Source organism: Grus americana, chromosome 1 (genome assembly GCF_028858705.1).
Source record: "Grus americana isolate bGruAme1 chromosome 1, bGruAme1.mat, whole genome shotgun sequence".
NCBI lineage: Eukaryota > Metazoa > Chordata > Aves > Gruiformes > Gruidae > Grus > Grus americana.
In genome coordinates this window covers 217,528,686-217,551,350 of record NC_072852.1, presented here as the reverse complement: position 1 = coordinate 217,551,350, position 22,665 = coordinate 217,528,686, and the positions used below count along the sequence as shown (strand labels likewise).

Here is a 22,665-nt window from a genome sequence, read left to right as displayed (position 1 = left end):
CCAGACACATCCAAACACTTTTCTACTCTCAAGTGAGCACATGGATCTCCCTGCTGTAGAGGTTTATCTGTTGAAATTTTTTTTCTCTTTCTAAATTTAGCAGGTTAGTTCAATATTGTGCTAGACAAGGGCTAGGCCCTGTTTTGTTGGCATAGCTAGCTGAATGTTTGAAATGTGTTTCGCCTTATCTTCACCTAGCTGTGCTGGCGAACTGCCGGCGTCGAGGCACCCTGTATTAGCAACTGTGTTCTGGTTTTACTGTAGCTTTTCATTCAGGAAAAACAGTCTATATGATACTCCTGCTCCCCCAAAGTGCTGTTTTCATAAATGAATTACCAATTTAGTTCTATTAAAAACTGATTCTTAATTCACAGTTGAGCACCTGAGCTGCATTTGCCCTTGGGGAAGATTATCCTCTGTTAGGCTTCCTGTTCTGAGGTGTTTGTAGCAGCTGATGCTACTTCAGGTAATAATCAAGATCAAGGAAGGCCAGTGGCAAGGAAAAAAAGCTTCTCATACTCTTTCAGATATCTTTTCCAGTAGTCTGGTTGGCAGTAGACTTAAGTTTCTGCCTTTTGGAACTTTTGGTGTGGCACTCTGGCTTGTGTTTCCCTAGGGCAGGGAATGATCAAAGCAGAATTGGAGATGACTGGTTGTACTCAGAGGAACCTTCCCAGGTGAAATGGGTAGAGGTAAGGAATGCCACCATTCCAGAAAAGGAGATGAGCTGAACTGGAAAAGAAACAGTCCAAGGATAGGCAGTGCCCTGGTCGCAAGTGACATCAGTAAGACAATACTACGGTTCCTTTCTTTTTTCTTCCTACCCAGCAGATGTTCTACCTACAGAAATTTAGCAGCCTCCACTCCTTTTCTCATTATTTTAACAATGACACCAAATTCAGAAAGCATAATTCTGTTTCGGTGTCTCCCCTGTTGCTTCCTTTGATTCCCATCTGGCCCAGGGACAACGTTCACGAGCTGAATAGCGGGGAGCTGAGCAACCTTTCCATTGCTTATTTAGAATAGACTTTCGCAGTGGTAGGGGTAGGTGTTTTTCCGGAGTATGTGGACCACAACCTGTAATAACGATGTAGCATTGAATCATTCAGGTAGGGAAATGGGAAGATGATGGTGGGAGGAAGCATACATTTCGCAGTTCTCGCTGACTGACGGATCCAGTTCCTGCATCCAAGGTACAAGCAGGCTTAAATGTCCTTTGAGGGAAATCTGTGGACAGTATTGTTTACAGAAAGCTATATGGTGAGCAGGAATGTGCTTTCTTGTTCCGACGCCTGTGTACAGAGCAGTGTACCCAGCTGTGGGTAAGCAGTTAGGTTGGTTCACCTGGCTGGTGGGATGACAAGCATCCTTAAACATCTTAAACCCACTTTCTTTGGCAAAATTATGAGACTTTGCACTGCAGTGGCTGAGGTGTGGGCGCATTCCATGCCGACTGTCGTACGTGCGGTAGTGTCTAGGAGAGACGTGCAACAAATAGCAGCTGTTTCTTAAACAACAACAGCTTTTTGTGAAGGTACAAGTGAGTTAGTACACAGAGCAATACGATTGGGGTGTGAATGGTGTGTGAATATTGCCTTCACACAGACACACCTCGGGAACAGTATTTTAGTGGTGAATGTGCTGAAGGTCTGCACGTTGAGTGAAAAGTGTGGAGATAAATTGTTTTCAGTTGCAGCTCGTTTTCTTGCTCTAAAACTTTAAAGGAATACTCAGAGATATACCTACAGATACGTTTTAGAAATTAGACCACATATTTTCAGTGAACTCTTAGATTTTATTGACTTAAAAGTAACAGTACTGTATTCTTATAAGACAGAGCAATTGCACTTTGAAGAAAAAACCATTATGGTAATTATTATTGTTGAATGCATTAAAATACAGAATTTGACTTATGTCAATGTTAATGACAATGAAACCTTGTGAAGGGCATCATTTAAAAATGAAGTGCCTGTGTTAAAAATACAGCTAAAGAAAAGAGAAAAGTCTTTATTATAAACTTGGGTGGCACTGTCAAGATTCCAAAAATGTGACAGTTGAGTAAGGTATAAACTTTAAGGTTGTTGTTGCCTACTAAAAAACATTTTGTAGATCCAGGATAAAATAAGCTGCTTGAATGATGAAATATGTCTTGGCTTCTTCAGAGAGCTGTTAAGCAAATGGGGATCAAAGAAACTCCTCATATTCCTGTTTTCTAAAAACTCCTAGTAGACTGTGAATTGTGCTAGTGTTTTGTGGGTTTTTTTTTTTTTTTCTAAATAAGAAATATCTTGACTATGATGAATCAGGTTTGAGTAAGCTAGAAAAAGCTTTCTATTTGTCTAAATTGTATCTTTCCTTATTGTTTGCTTAATTTCCCATTTAAAACAAGTCTTTAGTGAACACTGTAAATACACTTAAGCTCTAAAACCAATCTTCCTATTTGTTGTAAATGCTAATGCTAGAAAAATGGCGCGCTTTTATTTTGAAGAGGGTGAATGAATGTTGATGCTCACCAGCAGCTTTCTGGTTGTTTTTGTTTTCTTTTTTATTCTACTAAAGGGAAAACTCTATTGTTTTAGTATTGTTTTGTGTCTGGATGTCATGTTTCTCTGATCACATGCTGGATTGCTAATACTTTTCTGAGACAAATTGCTGAAAACATTGACTACGTTTGAGGTTACAAGAATTCTCTATATATAGTGACAGAATTGATTCTTTTGGGTCTGTTGCTAGTGGCAACTCATCCTAATCCCAAACTGCACAGTAATATGATTTATGGTGAGTACGTTGCTCGCCGTTTAATGTTGTCTGGAAATTTTTTCTGCGTGCATTGTTAGAGGGTCATTGTTCTGGCATGAGGTAAAGATATGTCATGGTTTAAGAAAGTTGTTTATCGTAGGTTGTGTGGATTAGAACATTATAAGTGATGAATGAAATCTTAGTTGAAAAGCATACTTAAAACTGAAACTTGGGAGAAAATTGCGTTGTCACTTTTCGATAGGTTTATGAAGGAGAAGCTTCTGATTAATTAGAAGCTTGTGCTGATAAGAATCACAAATATCTCCTGTTTAAAATCCAGTTTGCTTGTGGGTTTGTACTATCACACTAAATATTTTGCATATATATTAATATTTTTGTTTAAATTGGGTAACTTTTACTGAGCGTGTTCCACATACAGCATTAAAAACCTTGTGTTATAAATGTTACCACCATGTATGTTATGCATCTTATAAAGAAAACCTAAACTTGTACTCACTGCCTACGCCAGTTGTGATTGACCTGTCAACGTCCTGGTAAATCCATGACTTCATCATAACACAGTGTATGGCAAAGTTGTAGGTTTTAAGTACATCAGTTAACCTATTGAGAGTAAGCAATGTGCTCTTTAAAATATAAATGGATTTTTAGGGAGGGATTTTTTTTTTTTTTTAAACAGCAGGAAATCGTTCATGTGTGAGAACTTCTAAAGTCAAGAAATTCAAAGTTAGACTGTCTGGATTTTGTGTGTCAAAGAAAGATCTGGTTTATCTGCTCTCTGTCTGTGGGCATGGAAGGCAAATTAGTATTTTACTCCTTCGTATTGAGTGTGGATAAAAGGACAGTAGTGCCTAGATTGCCAGAAATACAACAGTTGATCATTTTTGAACCTGTGTGCCACTGTAACGACCGAAAGGTAGTAACAGAGCTGAGAGTCTTGAATTTTGTAGTGGTGCGGGTGGCAGTACCCAACCACTAACAGCCTGGGGTCAATTGCAGGATTTCTGTCTACAGAAGATAGAGGAAAACCAAATAACTTCCATTATTTAGAGACCTGTTTCCTAGTAAAAAGACTGAGAGAAATTCAGGCCTGGAAGCATGCTGCCACTCGTTTCTTGTACAGGAGGTTAAGCCTTCTCTGGTTTAGTTACCTCTGGGTCCAAATTAGAATCAGTTTTTCCTCTGTCCAGAAGAAGGCTGGTAAAGACCTGTAGCTGTGTTTAGAAACGGCTGTACTTTATGTCAAGGATGGGGCTCAGTGATCACCGAGCAGAGGCAGATCATTTCTAGCTCTGCCTCTCTTCTAGGTTTTTGTAATTCCTCTGGGATCAATGCATAAAAATCTTTTTTCCATTTCAGAGAGTTGCTTGAGGGGAAGGCAAGAGGGATGATCTAGATACTGAAAATTGTATGTGAAAACTGTAGTAAAACAATTGTAGATGAATGCCAGCAGGAAAGGCAGAAGACTGCTTTTGACACAAAGATACTGTGCAAAACTTTGATTCCTTGATTTAGGAGGATCTTTGTTACACAATTTGCTATACGCTGATTTAAGTCAGAAGCTTTAATACCTCTGTTTACATTTAAGAGAATTTTCCTTTAGTGTAGTTTATCTTAGTTGAGAATAAGTGGGTATTTAAAGAGTAAACATTCCAAAGGACAAACCATAGCAAAGCTGCCAGAGCTGATTAGTTTTAGTGGCAGGAAGAGCATACTTCTAACTGCAGCATCGAGACGCTGAATCGGATGCAGTTGGTGAGTTATTGTAAACCCTCTGTGTAGCAGAATAGGAGTAGAAAGATGTAGCAAGACTCCTCAGGGTGGTAAAATGTTCCGTAGTAGCTGAATCAACAAGGGATTACTGTGTACTTGTCTATAAAAGGGATGGGACAGATATTATAGCTTTTAGTTACTTGGGGAAAACTACTGTTTGAAAATAGCGTGATGCATTATAGTAAGGAATTTATAGAGAAGAGCTCCGATATGTCACAGGATGTTTGAACTGTCAGTTAATACTGTTCTGCAGGGACTTCTGAAACTGTATTCAGAAGAGCTGAGTATTTTAAGATTAAGACTGAAGAGGGGATAATGCAAAAAGTATGTATACTAAAATCAAGTTTCAAAATCTCCACTTTTTTTTTCTTTTATACTTGCCAGAGAACTGGACAAATACACTGAGGTAAGTAGAAAAAGTGAGGCATGACTTGCTAATATGTTGCAAGAACAGTGCCCTACAGGGAGAACAGCTGAATTTCTTGACTCAGCAAGCAAAGAGTGTCTTGATGGTACAAATATTTGTGCTTTAAGAGTTGTAAAGATGTCCTTCACGCATCTGCTGAGATCAGGCGGACCTCCAGTTGATTCACAAGCAGGAAATGTGACCGACTTCTCGTGGTGGGTCATAGAGCTTCATTGTGGGCAAAAGTTGAGGCTGTGGGTGACCTTGCGAGGGTGGTTTTGATGAGTTTGTTCTTCTGATTTCTGTGCTTTCACAGCTGACGAGAACTTGGCCTACCCAGCAATGATCGTATTAGTATGCTCTTGTTAAAAGTCTTGGCCTGGAGGCCACATTCACACTGCGTTAAGATGCTTGTGGTATAAGAGCTGCAAATTGTCCATACTTGCTGTGGGAGGAAGGCCGGTATTCTTAACTTGCTGTTAGGAGTCCTTTCCAGACTAGTGGCAGCTTGGGCTTCTGTGACCACAAATTGACTTCAGGACCTAGAGACAGGCTGTCATGAGAGCAGAATTCAGCTTCTTGTGCAGTTGGTGGGCAGAATCTCCTGGGAAGCAGACGGAAAGGGGAAATATGCCTGGATTGCTGGTTTTAGCTCAGTTTTTTGAAGGAAGACTTGCAGAAAGCTAAAGAGCAAACCACCCCGTTATGTGGGAAGATCAGGAATTTCAGCAGAAACCCCACAAGGCTGAGGAAGGAGCTAAAGGACAGCATATAAGTGAAAAGGTGGGCAGTAAGGGAGGAGTATTAACACTTTGCCTGGCAGCTGAAGGACAGTCAGTTGTATCTACAGCTGGTCAGGGACGTGAAGAGTAATAAAAGGGGTGCTATGAGAATGGTAGCAGCAAGATATTTTCGGAGGCAACAGGGGAGACAGCCTAGTGATGAGTTCTAGGGAAAGAGACCGCAATACTCAACACTCTAATTTTTTTTTTTTCCCCCCACAGTCCTTGCAGGCGAAATCTTTACCTAGACTTATGTGCTTAATGTATCATTTGGAAAGAAGAGCCAAGATAATGCTCTGATATGAATGTTGATGAACATCTTTCTACAGGAAAAATCGCACGTGTATCTCCACGCAGAAGGGCATGGGTGATGATCTTGTGCTAATGTATGAGACAGCAAGTTTAGCTGGAGATCAGACAAATAAAGCTAACCCAAAATCTAAGCAGCAAAACTGTGTTTGGACAGTGCTGTTAAATGCTCAACACAGTACAGTAATTTATTCTGGAATTTATTTAATAGGTGGTACAAAGTCTTCAGCAGGAAGGGCAATAGTAGTAGTGCTGATACTACTCAAACCTGGCATGGAATAGTAAGTGTGTGCACTGAGGGATCCAGACTTTTGCTCCTTGATAAAAATGCTGATGAATTGCTCATTCTTTATCAGATATATGTACACTGTTACCCTCCAGATTTAAAATAGTCACCTTTCTAGGAAGAGATCTGTTTCTTTCAGATGAGGTAAAACCGTCAAACAAAAGGGAGTTTGTTATTTTTAAAACCGAACATAAAGGCTATTATTTGCTGTAATATAGCATCTGGTGAAAAGGAAGCCACTGCTGTGGCGGTGGAGAGTATGGTCTTAAATGAAATGGAAGTGAGTTTCTACTTGCTTACAACTTCTTAATTTCTTCAGTTGCCTTTTTGTGAGAGCAAGGGCATGAAGTCTAGTCTTAGAGAGACAACCTTGGTTTGACTGAAATACAGGGATGTTTAAATTGAATCCAACTAGCCAGAAAGTGGTTGGAGGCAGTGCCCTCCCTGGTGAGATATCTTCAGTTGCTGATGGCTTTCAGGTGGTCTGACAGTAGAAAGAGTTGTAATAAAGCAGTTAATTCTTTTACATGTTGAGATTAAGGTGAAACTTTACCTTGCCTATGGATGCTGAAAGAGGAACTTCATTGCTGAAAGAGTCTTTTAACTGCTTCCTTGTGGGGATCTCTGTACCTCTGCCCTTTTCCAGGTGGATTCAGGGAGGAATTGTCCCTTTAGCCTGCTTGGATAAGGATCCTTAAAATGGGTTTGTCCATCCTTTCCTAAGGCAGTTGAGCATGGCTGTCTAGATGGATGCAGATGTATGAGCTCCTTTGTCCTATTCTCAGAGCTGACAGGTCTGTTAGGTATGGAGCATCCAGATCAGAGCTGTTGGAGGTTCAGCCAGCTTGGACCACGACCAGAGGAACCATCAGATTTGTACCAGGTGTACGGGCCTGCCAGTGACACTTGGGACACGCACCGTGCCTTTCTTGCTCTGAACGTTGCTGCTTGCCAAGTCGCTTGCTTTGTTTTTTGTGGTGTGTTTATGGCCTTCTGTCAATGTAGAAGTTAAGTTGTGTTAGATTTAACAGATTTAAAAAGATACTTTATTTGTGGTGCTAGAACAATAGCAATAGTGAATGGACGTGTTGGCACAAACTTAGTTTGAAAAAGCAGACTGTTTGTCATGATGAAAGCTTTGCTGTAGAATTAAGTTTGCATGCTTTGTCCTAGGTGAATCTTTTGATGCATAAGTAAAATATCATTAGTGGTGTTCAATGATCAACATAGGCATGGTGGGCAAGTAGAATTTGTGCCAGGAAACATACTATGGCTAGAAAAGATTAAAATAAACTGTAGATGGTCACTAATGCTACTTTCTCAAACTTTTGTATGTAGTCGTGTTGTGAATACATTTCTTTTTTTGATGTTCAGTCTTTTGTGATTTTCGTATAAGTTATAAACATAAGGAGCACCTTAAAACTGAAGAAAAAAATCTCAAAAATCCAACCAGTGCTGTATGGATTTTCAAGTTACAATTCTTTATTTGAAAAGCAGGTAGCCTCGTGATTTTGCAGTTGCTTAACTGTTAGGGCTGGCTCAAGGGGCAGGGAAACACACTGTTGAGGAAAGAGAGGACTGCACTACCATTTTCACCGGTAGCACAAACTTATCCAAAAGTTTTGCTGGTATAATTTCAGTCATTTAAGAGGCCAGAATTCACTCTGTAAGGCCACTTAACCCACTCCCACTGTACTTGTTTTGGTTTTCTAGTCTGCAGTAGATATAACTTTGAAAGTGCAACAACTGTGAACTTGCTTCAGTTTACCTTTAACTGGGTGGTAAGGGAAAGAAAGGTCATTACCTTCTGATATGTTTTGTTTTTCCCTACTGATGCCATGTTTGAACTTCATATAAACCTGAAGAAGCTTAGAGAGCTTTCCTGTTGTCTGTCAGATACTTGTGTCGAATCACAAAGCTGACAGTAATTTTTCAGATGCTATAGGCAGTGAAAGGGTTCTGTTACTCTCTTCCAGGCAAGGTCATTGCTTTGCCTTAAGATGACAGCATTTTCTGTGTTCAGAGTTTTGCTTGGAAAAGGGAAAGCCAGTCTTTTGTGTAATTATGTGAACTCCCCATCCTACAAAAATCTCTGAATATTGGAGCCATGGGTACTTTATGATGAAAATTGCTTCTGATCGTTCTGCATCTGTTGTACGTAGTGTTTTAAATTGCCTCTTTGAAGTGGCGCGTTGCTCGCTCTTTTCTTTGAAGAACCACACGTGCGCTTACCTGATGGAAAGGAGCTAACAGGAGACCCCTTCTTACTAGAAGTACGTTTCTAATTTTAATAACCTGCATTGTTGTGCTCTGGCTGCTGCAGCTTCTGAAGTCTGTATATAGATAACTTCAGAAATCAGTGCTTTTCTGTAAAATAAATTATCCTTCAGACACTCAGAATTTTATGTATATCTCTTAAAATGCTTCAGTAGTGGTAATTCTGTTTAGTGTAAACAGAAAAACACTAAGAGGAGGCTATTACATGCAGCGTTTGAGAGTCTTGTCATGATGAATAATTTCTGTAGATTAATTATTGCTCCAGGTATGTAGTCTTTGTCTCTGCTGGACATGGAAAGGGAATATTAATGCAGTCTGTCCCTGCATATACGGGTGTTCCTGAAGTACCTAATTAGGCATGCAGCTGCTGGTGTGCTGTTATCTCAGCATTTATTGCCAACCACTGGCCTAAACTGAGCTCCAGTGATGATTTATGTTAGCTGAAGTACTTTTGAATTCAGTTGTGCCTTTGTTAGCGACACATTTAAAACACAGCGACACAATTAAAAACCAGGTAAAAGCACTTGTTCAGTTGTATGATATTGATTCATTATGGCGTATTTTTCATGTTACTGGGGAAAGTGGGATGAGGCATTCAGATAAAAGGAGTGAATTAAACCTCTAAACAAGAATGTCAGCATTCTTAAAGAAATCCTGTTTTCCTACAACAGGGAAAAAAATTTTGGCCCCTTTCCTCCCCCCAAGTATTTCAGGATTGCTCCCCTTTTGATTTTGTAGTGGCAGCTGGAATTACAAACAATGTTTTAATCCAACTGTGACCATACCAAATGTAACTATCAGTCTATTAAACATTAGCTGTTGTACCTTTGAAGCGTTAAGAAGTTTCTTCTGGTATGCTGCACCTTTTGCTTACACATGCATGTGCTTCCAGCGAGGTTCCCCTTGGCGTTGGCAAGACAGTGCAGCAGAGTTTGCTACGTGACATAGCAGTTGGTGCAGCAGTTTTCACGCTGCTTCTTCAGCGATCACCTTCTGGGCAGTGCTGTTGGCTTGCTGCTGCTGGCTCTAGCAGATGGCTTCTCTTGGCTGTTTCCTGACAGGGGAGTACTTAAACCTTTTGTCTTCAACAGACTGATCAGGGAGTGTCAAGCGACTCTTCAACTGATGTTTAGAGAGTGGCTATGTAGCTCCTAGCCTGGAGGACAGCTAACAGGTAGCAGATGACATAGCAGGAACATGAGGTGGGCCAAAGACTCTGTTCAAGATGTGGAATTGCTTGAAATTGAGCAATGATGGTGTTGGAAACATCAACGGGAGCGACTACCCCCTGCACAACAGATGTCTCAACCCAGACAGAGGACACTGCTGTCCAGGTCTTGGGCGGCAGGTTGTGTGTGGTGCCTCTCCGTGGGGCTGGTCAACAGTTGCATCCCCCGTGGGAGATGTACTCTGATAAAGCACCAAGTTGCCACCAAGTAAAGGAGCTACGAAAGGAAGTGAGCAGACTGTGTACCATCAGAGGGAGGTGATGGTCAGGAAACAGAAGCCTCCGTGTGCTGAGCTAATTTGCTATCTTGGGAGGTTTGTTGTTTGCTGGGGAGCTGGATCCAGGATACTGCAGAACAGCTGCAAAGGCTTATCCAACATAGGGACTGTTACCCCATGTGGGCACCTAGGATGCTGCCAGAGGTGACCTTGGATGTGTAAAGAATGATGGCAGAACTCTGGGGACAAGTGTGAAGGACAGGGTGGCCTTGAGGGTGTTGCTAGTCCTTCCTGTGAAGGGCTTGGGCAGGAGCGGACACATCCAGCAGGCCAGCACCTGGCTGTGCAGCTGCTGTTGCAGACAGGACTTTGGATCTTACAAATGTGAGACCCTCGTTGAAACAAGGACTGCTGAGGAGGGATGGGATCCATCTGACAAAGTGGGGTACAAGCACCTTTGCCAACAGATGGACCTAGGGACAGAGGCTGTAAACTAGGTGTGCCGAGGAAGAATTACCATAACCTGAAGCAAAGGCATGGGACCTACCAAAGAAGTGTCTGGGGGACAGTGTCCTGGATGAGAGTCTCCCCAGTATGACTGGGGATCTGTCACAGGTGCCTGTACATGAGGCTGTGCAGCTGGGAAACCAACAGGAGGAATTAAAAATGCATGTGTGGTTGCAGAGCTGTGAGCTTATTGAGACTGCAGAGGTGTGGTAAGACAGTTCGCTCTCTGTCATCTTTGAAAGGTCACGGCAATCGGGAGAGGTTCCTGATGACTGGAAAAAGGTAAATGCCATACCAGTTTTCAAAGATGGCTGGAAGGAGGATGCGGGGAACAGCAGACCAGTCAGCTTTACCTTAGTTCCTGGGAAGATTATGGAGCAAAACCTCGTAGAAGCCATTTCTAAGGTTTCTTTTCCAAGCAGCCATTTCTTGAAGGGGCAAGAAGGTGACTGGGAACAGCCAGTGTGAGTTTATCAAAGGCAAATTGTGCCTGATTGCCTTCTGGGAAAGCTGGCAATGTGGGCAAGGTGACAGCAGTCTATGTTGTACGTGTTGACTTTAGTGAGGCCTTTGACACAGTCTCCCGTAGTATCTTTATAGCCACATCAGGGACATATGGACTGATAAGTGGGTGGAAAATTGGCTGGAGTTCCCAACTTTAAGTGGTGGAGAGCAGTGCGAAGTCCAGCTGGCAGCTGGGTATCCTTCAGAGGTTGATATTGGATCAATACCGTTTAATGACTTTAATAACAACACGGATGATGGGATGGAGCATGCTCTCGGTACATTGATGAAGGGTATCAAATTGGGGGAGAATGGTTGATAGGCTGGAGGCAGGGCTGTGTTCACAGCAACCTCGACAGAGCGGTGACGTGGGCTGGCAGGAACCTCCTGAAGGTCAACAAAGGCAAATGCCAAGTCCTGCCCCTGGGACATGCCAGCCTTGAGCAACAGGCCAGGCTGGGGTGGCCGGCTGGGAATTTCAGTGCCAACTTGTACGTAAATATTTCAAGTGCGTGTAGTTCACCATCGGGGTTCCTCCCCTGTTGCTCACGTATTAGGATCTATTTCCCTTGCTTAGAATAAATACATCTCATCACTGTAAAAGGCATTCTAGATCTGTTTGTCAGTTAAGGGAGGTAGGGAATTGATATTTAATGCTCTGTTTTAACTTGCTGCGTGCAGGTTTTTGTTTGGTTTTGTTTCAAAGGTAGATTGGGGTATTTTGGGAGGGGGCTAAAGCTGTCTTCATGCATGTATTCAGTGTTAGACAGGTGAGTTTTTAGATTGATCAGTAGTGATTTTTGTCTCTGAATGGGACAAAAAGAATGAACAAACCCAGCAGTGTAATTCTCCCTTGATATATAATATTGGCTTTTGAGTTTTCCGAGTTTGTCCCCCTTTTTTTCTTTTATTTTTCTAAAGTGAGAGCTGTCTGTGTTAATGTTTTTAATGGAAAATTTTGGAGTGAGTGTATGTTTTCATCTCAAAAAAAAGAAAACCAGTGTATTATTAGTTTAGAAACCATTGTACCCTGAGTGCGTGTGGTACTAATGTACATTACAAGTAGAAGTTGAAAAGTCATGATTTTCTGCTGGTGTATGTTCTAGATGTATGAATTATTCTTGATCTACTTTTTGAGAAGCTGGAAATTTTTGGGTATTTCATAATTCACTGATTCACTTCCTTGAGTGTTGGTGGACTGAGTCAGTTTAAAATCAGTTGCAATGTGCTCTACAATTCCTAAGTAGATTTACTTCAAGAATTTTTGATGGGGTGAATTAGTTTTCAAACTGACTTTTGAAATTGCCTTTCTACCCCATAAAATCAAAACCATGGAGAATCTTTTATTCCTCCACCTTTCCCCCCCCCCCATTCTTTTTCTCACTGTATTGGAGCTTGACAGATTTACTCTATCAATCTGCATCTTTTGTCACTTCAGTGTGGGTTTCACTTTCTGTCGAGTTGGTGAGATCTGCAGTTGGTAAAGGAAAGAGAAAATGATAGTCTTTGTTAGGGAAACAGTAACATCTATTAAAAGGATTATAAAAAGGTTTTGGAGAGTGTCCATGCACTGTAAATCCCCCCCCCCCCCCCGCCCCTTTCATCATCTTTCAGCAGAACGGCACTGAAAGTGTCAATTCTGCTGCTCTGAGTTCTGCTGATCTGGGAAATTCAGTCTCCGTAGAGCTGAGCATGTTGATTTTTTTTTTTTTCCCCCTCATTTGCTGCTCCTTGCTTTTGTTAGTGTAGCAGTTGGTTAGTCTCTTAGGTCAAGGTCAGTTAAAACAAGTGCATTTCTTTAGTCTAACATTTTGGGATGTTTTGGATATGATACTAATTTGTACGTTTTCTGGTGCTTTGCATAGTTGTATAAATCGTAAGGAATTATTATTTATTTTCATTAAAATTTCTAAACAATTTTTCTGAATGTCCATAACAAAAAATTTTTATTAACACAAACTGCTAATGCTAGGTGAGTTGTACCAATTTGCCAGTTAATACATCTGTTTTTTACCCATTATCGTGATCTTGCACGGGGACTCGTTCCAAATGTGATTCAGGCCCATACTTGGCTCATTGTTGAATTTCTCAGCCTTTAAATGGAAATACATTCACCTATGCAAATTTAGCCCATTCTTTTATTCAAGGGACTTGTACATGAAGTGTCTGTTTACACTTTTGCATAGCTCTCTAGATGTAGTTAAATCAACTTTTTAATATAGAGAGTAATTTGCTCTCTGATTTTCAGAGTGTCACTGCATTTAACTGTTTTGACTTTGCGAGCTGTGACTTTCAACCTTAGATTTGTATGACTGGGTCATCTTGGCAAATATATAACTGGCGCATATATATATATATAATTGGCAATATTATATAACACTAATGTATATTTTTAATGTTAATATACTGATTTTTTTCATTAAAGTGGGAGCTTTAGACATTTCTAGCCCAAGTGGACATCCATGTACCAGGCTGACCCCGTCTGTTTCTCCTGGTAACTGAGAGCTCTGTAGGAAAACTTCTTGAAGTATCATTCTCCACTGACCTGACTCCTTACTTCACATTGTTATGCTTATTTACAACAAAAATTTAAAAATATACCTGAATATTTCATAGCATCTGTTATCTTAAATTGATAGAAGTAATTTAAATACCTAGCAGTTGCTGGAATTTGTGTTTGGGAATTTGCAGTGATGGTGAGGGTCTGGAACTGGTAAAAGTAATATTGACAAAGCAGGGATGACACTAAGTGTAGTTTTCTTTCTCCTGCTCCCTTACAAGTTCCACTGTTTCACGGAGCCCAAGGGAAAGTTAGATCATGTAACCTAATTTCTTTGATCTGACAGATCATTGCATTTCATCCAGGTATTTTTCATCACATAAAGTCATATAAATTAAGACCAAAGAATTTCCTTCCTCGGGAAACAAAGTGACCAGCTCAGCCTCGTGGTGCACCTTGGAGAGTGTTCTGCCAGGTCAGAAGCCTGCTGAGGAGTGTAAGGAGGAGATGTAGGTGGGCAAAGTTCTGCTATACAGCAGAAAAATCTCCACCCTCCTCCTCTTCAGATATTCTTATTAGTTTTTAGTCTGAAAGAGAAGTCCTTTCCAACCCCATATTTAGTCCTTATTGTCCTAATGGCAACTAATCGTTCAGGAGTGACTGTTCTCTAACTCCGCTGCTCTATTTTTGACCAGACTTGGCCAATTACTGACGTTTCGCAGGAAGACACCCCTTCTCTGCAGAGCTTCGCTAGCTGTTTGTGCGTCGGAAAGAACATTCCGTCGTAATCCCTCCAGGATTAGATTCATTCTAGTCATATGGAGCCGTAAACCACGCAAGGGGCTGTAGGCAGCAGAGTGTGAGGAAATGCTGTGGGTGGCTGGCATTGCCTCTCGATGTTAAATCATGTACGTTGAAACCATTGAAATAACTTTCTTGAGCATGATTTTTTTTTTTTTTTTTCCTTTGGGCTTGCAGCAGTCTTCCCTAGCAGCAGGCTCTTTTAAAGACACGCGCATGGTCACACTCTGGATGTGTAATAAAATAATGTGGTTTTTTTTAAGTGGCAGCGACTTGTCCTGATGGAGCATAAATTATTTTTTTTTAGTTGGTTTTCTTCTTTTGGAGACTAAGTCAGGATTTTCCTCCAATGTGAGGATTGTGGCAAGTATCATACTTAAACGAGAAATGGTCTTAGCTTGATTATTTACACTAAATATTGTGGAATTTCTTTGTATGTATTCTTTCTCACCCTCGTTTTAAACTGTCAAAGACTTTAAATGATTTTGAATGATTTTTAATGGAGCAAAGAGAGTGAGCATATTGCATGAATTAACATTTGCAGGATAGAGTAGGTATTTAGAAATTACTGTCCAGCAACAAAAACTAAGACAGTTTTTAGGCGTGCAATTCTGGTGTTTCTTGCACTTAATTAATGGTTCATTTGAGAAACAGATGTAATAGCAGATATTAATACATCCTTGTTTAAAGAAACCCTAAATAATGTTCCCCTTTCCTGTAGGCCCACTAATTAATTTCTTAATTACTTTTCAGTAACAGGTAGAGAACATTTTATTAGCTTATGGAAACAAATGTTTTCTTATATGAAAGAACTTAAAATTCCATACTGAATGACATTAAGGCCCAGAATATTCCAGCTTTGCACATAAAATCAAGATACACACGTGAAAGTTTTCAGGTTTCCCAAGTTAAGAAACTGTGATACATTTAGTAGTCAGACCTTTTATTTTTTTCCTGCTCTAAATAATTTTCTCCTGGGAAATTTGTCTACTTCAGTCTCATATTTTGTCATGTTTTCTAATATATTTATGGTTGTCATAAAAGGATTCCTGTATAAACTGTCCCGAGGCTAAAACCAGCTTTGTGTTTGACTAGTCGAGGGAAATGCAGTCACAAAGCAGCAGAGAACACCAGCTTCAAGGAATGCATATGGCTGATCCTGCCGGTCTTTCAGTACTTCCCATTTTCTTCATTCACCAAAACAGAGATCAAACACAAATTTAAGTATTGTATAAATTGAATTATGTGCTGTCTTGCCAATTTTGTTTGTAAAATCCCATTTAAAATACAGAACAAAATCTAAAACTGCTCTAAAATGTTTCTAATTTATGGAGCTGCTACTGTACAATACATTTTCTTCATGCTGGAGCTTGCAGTCCTTCCAAGTCCAAGATTTCTGTTGGTTTTGCAAGTAAATTTGATTTGCATGGTATTTTGTAATTCTACACTAGGGCCAGTTGAATGCTTTTGTTTTTCTTTTCTAGTGTAAACCTTTTAATGTAGAAGGTTTTTAGGGGATATCTTAGGCTTCCAGCTTGTCACAATTATTGTTATGCAATTAGTTTAAGTGGAATTTGTTTTGTATGGGGGGGAAAAAAAACCCTCATGGTGAAATACAGAGCTCCATATCCAGGGTTTGTGTGAACTGAGAATCCTTAATGTTTAGATCTGATTATATGTTTTCAAATAAGATTAGCTGAGAATTGGAAAATAACCGCCTTTGCCTAAAGTCTTCCCAGATTTATGTTTCAAAGAAAGCTGCTTGCTTTCTTTTACCTTTTCAATATTGATAACACATTTCAGTTATTCCTAGTAGTTATTTCTGCAGTTCTTTATACTTTTAAAAGAAAAGTAAGGTCCTATAGAAGGATATTGTGGTTTTTAGATGTTTGCTAAACTGACTGGGATATCAGACTGTGGAACAGGAGAGCTTAAAAGAAATTGTTTTGTAATATTAGATGAAATATCTTGAATGCTTTCCAAAGTAGATTCATTCACAAGCATCTCAGACAACTTCACCTGTTCACATAGGGGAGTTTCATATGGCACAGTTGTGCAGCCCTCTGTACCCACCTGAGCTACACGAGGAGGCTTTAGGAAGATGGGATGTAATGATTGGAGTTGGAATATGGCCAGCTTATCGAGGCCATCATTAATCTGGAAAGAATTTTAAGCCATCCCGATGCGTTTTGACTTTTGTTGTACATCCTGTTGGGGAGACTGAGCCTGTAATGCCCTATCAGCGTGTGGATGCTCTTCAGGGGTGAAATGGAGTAGACAGGAGTAGAAAGAGGCTGTTCAGAACTGCTTTTGTCGGTGTTCGAGTTAACCTTATTATAGGATGTTCCTGAGGATTTTTTTATTAATGTGTCACCATAATTATTGTGTAACTAATTTAAATAGAATTAGATTTTCTTTTGCTGATGGTGTAGCCTTAAGCTTAGTAGTTTATAGTATAGCTTGAAGAAAATTACTCTGCTTTGACTTGTTCAAGGGTTAAAGAGGGAATAGCTTAAGCTATTGAAGAAAGAGCCTTGACGCATCTAGGTATTTGAACCTTCTTCCTCTTATAACAATATTGAAACCCTCTATTTTAAAATCTGTTGAGATGGTACATCTTGAGCCCCTACATGAGAGCACAGCACTGATGTTAATGTGGGATGACACGCTATGATTGGCACCGGGTTAAGTGGGTCTAATGTGGTACAGCTACATTAATGAGTAAATGGGGATATTGCTGTCGGACAGCATGGCTTTAAAGAGAGACTGTTAGTCTTGTGACTACAACTCTGAACCTCCTATGTTCGGTCGCTGTTGAGGAAGCATGACTCCTTTTTCTTTAAATAAATAAATAAATAGTAAATAAGTCTGTCTAGATGCATAAAGCCAAATTCCATTCTGTGCTACCAAATTTTTCCCTAGGCTATACCAGTGGAAAGCCGATCAGCCTTTAATGAAGTAAATGGTATTTACACCGGTAGTCCTGGGAACTGAATTTCTCCAATAAAACTTGGAAATTTGAACATCACATATGTGAAGTCCACATGCGCTAGTTGCTAGGCTACTGATATACAGTTGTCAAACAATTTTGCTTTTTTCTGTTGCTTATTTAACTATAAAGACTGTCTAGCAGAAAAGACTTTTAAGGAAATTATTGAATTTATAGTGTTTTGCTTTTGTGTTAATGGATTATTTTTTTTTCTTCTCCTTTCAGAGCATTCAGTCAGAAAAGAGCTGCAATTGAGAAAGAATATGCACAGGTAGGTCTGGAATAATTTTAATGTCTATGGCATTGTTCTCTTGAGGCAATTTATTCATTAGCAAATTTTCCACAGTGTATGTTTTTTTTGTTTATCCTTTCCATAAGTTGCTTAGGATAAAAGTACCATTTGAAATTCTGAATCGGGCAGTTTGGCCTATGCACAACTGAGGCTTATTCTGTGCTTTCGTAGATATTTTGACTTAAGGAAGTTCTTGGGTACCGAAGACATTTTTAACATTTTTTTCAGATTGTTATAAAGTCAATCAGCTCTTTGAGGTTTTCTCAGAAGTTAGTGCGAAACTCGAGTAAGAAAGTAAAATCAGGTTAATTAGAGGAGAGGAAACGTGTTCTGGCATACTCAGTCCAAAATAAATTCATATTCTTCAGTAAGAGCAGCTTCCCGTTCATTTGAAATAAAAACGGCCAGATTTGGCCTTGTGCTTGTGATAGGGAGTGGAACGAATTTTGATTTGTTTGTGAGAAAGGAGGGAGGATTGATTTTTCTCCCTTGTTCCAAAATTAGAAAGCGTCTAATAAAGGGTAGCTGCCTGCTTAATTTACAGTAAAGGCTCTTGGAGCTTAAGTTGAAGTACAACAGATTAAAAATCCATTAATTTATTTTAAAATAGATTAAAGGTAGAATAAAATACAAGCGAGGGAGCTTGTAGAGCTCAATATACAATAAATACAGCTGGAGATGTGCCTGACTTTACAATTGTTGATGTTGGGGCAGTGACAGGAGTGAAATGTGAAAATGCAAGCTGTTGCTAAGATGTTTCCAAATGTAGTTTGTAGGCTGCGGCGTTAAGCATCACTGCTGCATCACCCACAAGTATATGCAGAACAAATGTTTTCTGTGGGCCGGGCTTTACTCTCAGTTTATAAAAGAGGATTTCTGTATACTTTGAACCTGCGATGTACACGTTTTCTAGTCCTAGGTTTGCATGTGGTCTCAGCCCAAAACATAGCTGAAAACACTTAGTAAATCAAAGGAAATTTGTGCTGAGTTTAATCCAAACGCTCACAATGGTGCTATAAAGGTCGGCGGTTATTGGTGCTCCAATTCTTTCATTGTACATGAATTTACATTAGCATACATTGATTACATCAGCAGTTGCACTTAATTTGATTAAATATAGCAATTTTTCAATGACAGAATCGATATATGCCTAATGAAACTTTGATTAAAAGTATGTATTCATTAGTGACTTTTGTAATGACATTGTAGAGAACTTAAGATCGATTCTTAATACATTTATCTATTCCACACTGGGAATGTTTCTTACATGCAGAAGCACTTAGAGCAGTCGCTGCATTTAGGGAATAGTCTTGATAAGTTGGAAAAATAATTACATTCTCAGATTCGGAAGGCTCAGTCTTAACAACTGAGGCTTTCAGATACTTGCATTTAAAAAACCACCCAACTTTCCAGCAATACAGCTGCACCATTTGAGATTCATTGAATGGCTGCTTCTATGAATGAAGTCTTGTGGGATCGCTTCCTTGGTTTGCTGATAAGTGTACAGTTCAAGAACAATGTTGGATGTTTCTTCTTGGGCCTAAAAGGATTTCTGTTTTTGAGCTGGTAATAAAATTTCACATAAAGCCTTTTGGTGATAGAAATTGTAATTGAAATAAATGTGAAGTTGTATTCATCATTGGTGGGGGATTCCTTTTAAACCAGTTATAAAGGGAACTGGAAATTCTCAGTAGTTAGTTTCTGAAGTAAGATTTCTAAATCTTTTCACAGATTCTGTCCTTTTGTCACCGTAGGGAATTTGGAATATTCTAACTTTAGACTTTTTTGGCAAGCTAAAAAAAAAAAAAAAAAAGGTGGAACGGTGGACATTGAAAATAAGTTTCCCAGAACTGAATGCTTTGTTGGTTTAAAAATCTTGTCTGCTGATGCACTGCTCTTGGATGCCAAGTTTCTATACACAAGAGTGCTTTTGTTCGGAGAAGGAGAACCTGTACAAATGCTAGTGAAACCCCATGGTTCAGTGTTTATAATTTATCCCTAATTACATGGCACGTGGCTTGAATGTATGTGATGAATTACAGGATCTGCAGGTAAATTGCCCTATGTCTTATTTTATCAAGGGATTTTTTACTGAGTCTTTTTGCTGTGTTGTACCTGTTGCCATTGAAGTTTTTTTGAGCTCTTTTTTCTTTTGCTTATTGTCTGGCTCCAGTAGGTTCTTTACCGGCTTTTCTAGGCTGTGCCGTGGTATAAATGGGAGAAGTATCTGATGTATCAGCCCTAGTCCTGCAATTCTGCAGTCTGTTGTGAATATGTGCTAAGCTATTTCGCTTGTATTTTCAGTACTGCATTATTTAACATACGCTTCGAGGAATACCTTAATATTCAGAACTGAAAGTATAGAAAGGCTCTCGTTTCCCATTGACAGTATTCATAGTTACAGCATTTAAATTGCAGTTTTGTATCACTATTATTATTATTAGCTATTTGCCATGATTAATAAGGTAGCTGAAGTCAGCTAAGAATACTCTTCTGTTAGGTGAAGGAACAACTTAGTGAATGTGTGCTTTTGTTGCTACCTAGTAAAAAAATGTTTTACCTGGCATGTTAAAATTTTTTTGAGATCGTAATTACATCTCTGCTGTACTTATTATTATTTAACTCTTTTAGCTTGACAACAGTCTTTCCCAGTCTGTGTCACGTCCTGAGAACACAGAAGCTGACCTTCCTTGTCATGTTTTGTCGTGCTTTGTTTTCGCTCGATATTTAGCGATTATTATTTCAGAGTAAAATGTGACTCCAGGCAATTAACATGGTGTATCTCTTTGGGTCTGCAAGTAACCTCAAAGAGCTGGAGCTGTGAAACATGCTGCTCACTTCATGCATGCTAATTCAGTTGCTATCTGTAGTACCTACACTGAAGGCATCAATAATGTAGAAAAAAGGTAGGAAAGTCCATTCTGTAAGCTACACAAGAGCTTTAAATTTGAACTGAGTTGCAAGTAGAGGTTTCTTTTCAGATTAAAAAAAAAAAAGGCACTAATTGTTATGATGTTTTTTCTTTTCCTGTCTATTTTTTCTGGAGGTCAAATTAATGTGCTCAGTAAAAAAAATTATCTGTGATCTGGAGAAAGCGGTCAGGCCACTTGGTGTTGATTGCTGCTTCTTGTTGCTTAGATAGTCTGTTGCAATGAGAAACTTAATACACTGAAAACATTTTATAATATGGAGAAAAGGCAGTATAGTTTATAGCCACACATTGGCAGCTATGAGTGAAGCGCAAACGCATCCTTGGGTGTTGTTCCTATCAATGACAGTAATCAGGAGAGGACAAATAATAATAAGACGAATGCCAAAGAGAAAAGCAGCTTGTCAGAGCAGCTGGTGGAGGGGAGAGGGGAGCAGTAAAGGCAAGAGGAAAGGTGGGTGTAAGCAGGTAGTACGATTGCCTTTACTAACTTTCCTCCCCTGTGAGCATCTCACTGGCCTTGAAAAAACCACTTCTTTCAAGACATTAGAATATGTGAATACCTGTTTTCTAGAAAAGTGATGAAAACGTGCAATATTGCCATAGCATTTTTTGTGTATCTATGACGTGTGCTTGTATATACCTTATATATAAAGCACATTCATAATGTATATTTTATATATCAAAATAATACTTATGGGCTGCAGTGCCCAAATAGTTGCTTTATTTTTTGCTTTACTGTATTGGTTTTCCATTGTTTAAGATCAGAAGATAGAAGCTGACTGTTTCTTTTACCATCTTCTGTCAAGGATGCTAGGCTGCTTTACTTAAGATATAGTGGCTTTTTTAACAGTTTTTCGGTGGATTAAAATGCTAAGGGTTAAACTTAGAGATTTTCCCCCCACGTCTTACTAACTTGTGCTGTGGCTAATTTTTTTTCTTTGCAGTCCCTTACTATGTTGTCCAACGCTTTGCAAATTTAACTGATTTCTCCTTGTATCGTGAAGACTGTGCAAAGGTGATAGTATTTATCTAATAAGGAATTAGAGCAACCGAGTGAATTTTAGCCAACATAATACAGGTCTTTTGATAGAATGGGAACTAGATCCCTGGTCTTTTGAGTTTTTTAAATTTTATTAAACAGAAGCCTTTGGCAATTAATGCAACTTTTGCTTCAGCAATAGAATTCCAATAATTTTTCTTCCTTTGCCTTGTAAAATGCTTTGAGGATTATAGAGGAGAAGCCCTGTACAAGTATTGATTTGTAAAGTACCTGTGCTGGCGTGTTAGAGGAAAGGTCTGCTTTTGTGGATTGACAACTTTATTGAAAATCAAATTGCTCCACTTGTAGTAAAAGTAGAATCTTTCAGGAAAGAAAAGTAAGGTGCTAGGTAAAGTACTTCTCGTTTGAAAAGACATTGTTTTAGTGCAATGTTGTAGTAGTTACTGTAAGAGCGGGAGGATGGTAGACACTCCACAGGAACAGCGACATCTGTGAGGCTTGGGGAGGGTGCTCGAGGGCTCCGTAAATGCAAAATGCAACCACTTCAGCATTGAATGCAAGTCACCTGGATTGATTCAGAAATCCCATGTGGCAGAACAACTGCAGCTAGGCAAACACGACCTTACAACACGTTTGAAATAATAAAAAAAAATAAATTCAGAGTGAAATGAAGTCTTCCCTCTGACTCAGCAGCTAACCAACCCCTGGGGAAGCGCTAAAAGAAACTCGAGGTACCTGCCTTGAAAATCCAACAAGCAACTTTCTATTAGTTCATTCCCTGTAGTCTGGACAGAATGTTTTTTTCTGTTCTTTTTTCAGCCCAAAGGATACAGAAGGTTACTGTGGCCTTACGGGGAGCAGGAAGAGATTGTAGACTTTAAGGGTGGATCCCCGACTTGGGGACAAACAAGAAGCAGCCGTAGATTGGCTGGTCAGTAGCCTGTTTTGTTAACCGATGAACTTAAATTATTTCTTTCTTCCTTTGAGGATGATATTAGATTTACTGCTGCAGTAAATCTCCCTCTAGAGTATTTCTGTAATATTGAAGACATTTGTCTTGGTTTTGCTTTATGGCTGAAGTCGATGACATTTGTAATCAAGCAG

General features: G+C 39.5%; 1 protein-coding gene across 3 annotated transcripts in view; it reads left to right on the top strand.

Moving 5' to 3' along the window:
* FCHSD2 (FCH and double SH3 domains 2) overlaps window positions 1–22,665 on the top strand; it is a 165,525-nt gene that overhangs the window by 17,145 nt on the left and 125,715 nt on the right. For all 3 annotated transcript variants that reach the window (XM_054843663.1, XM_054843646.1, XM_054843653.1), the window contains one exon: window positions 17,563–17,608. In XM_054843663.1, coding sequence (XP_054699638.1) covers window positions 17,563–17,608 — 46 coding nt within the window. The remainder of the gene's footprint in view (window positions 1–17,562; window positions 17,609–22,665) is intronic.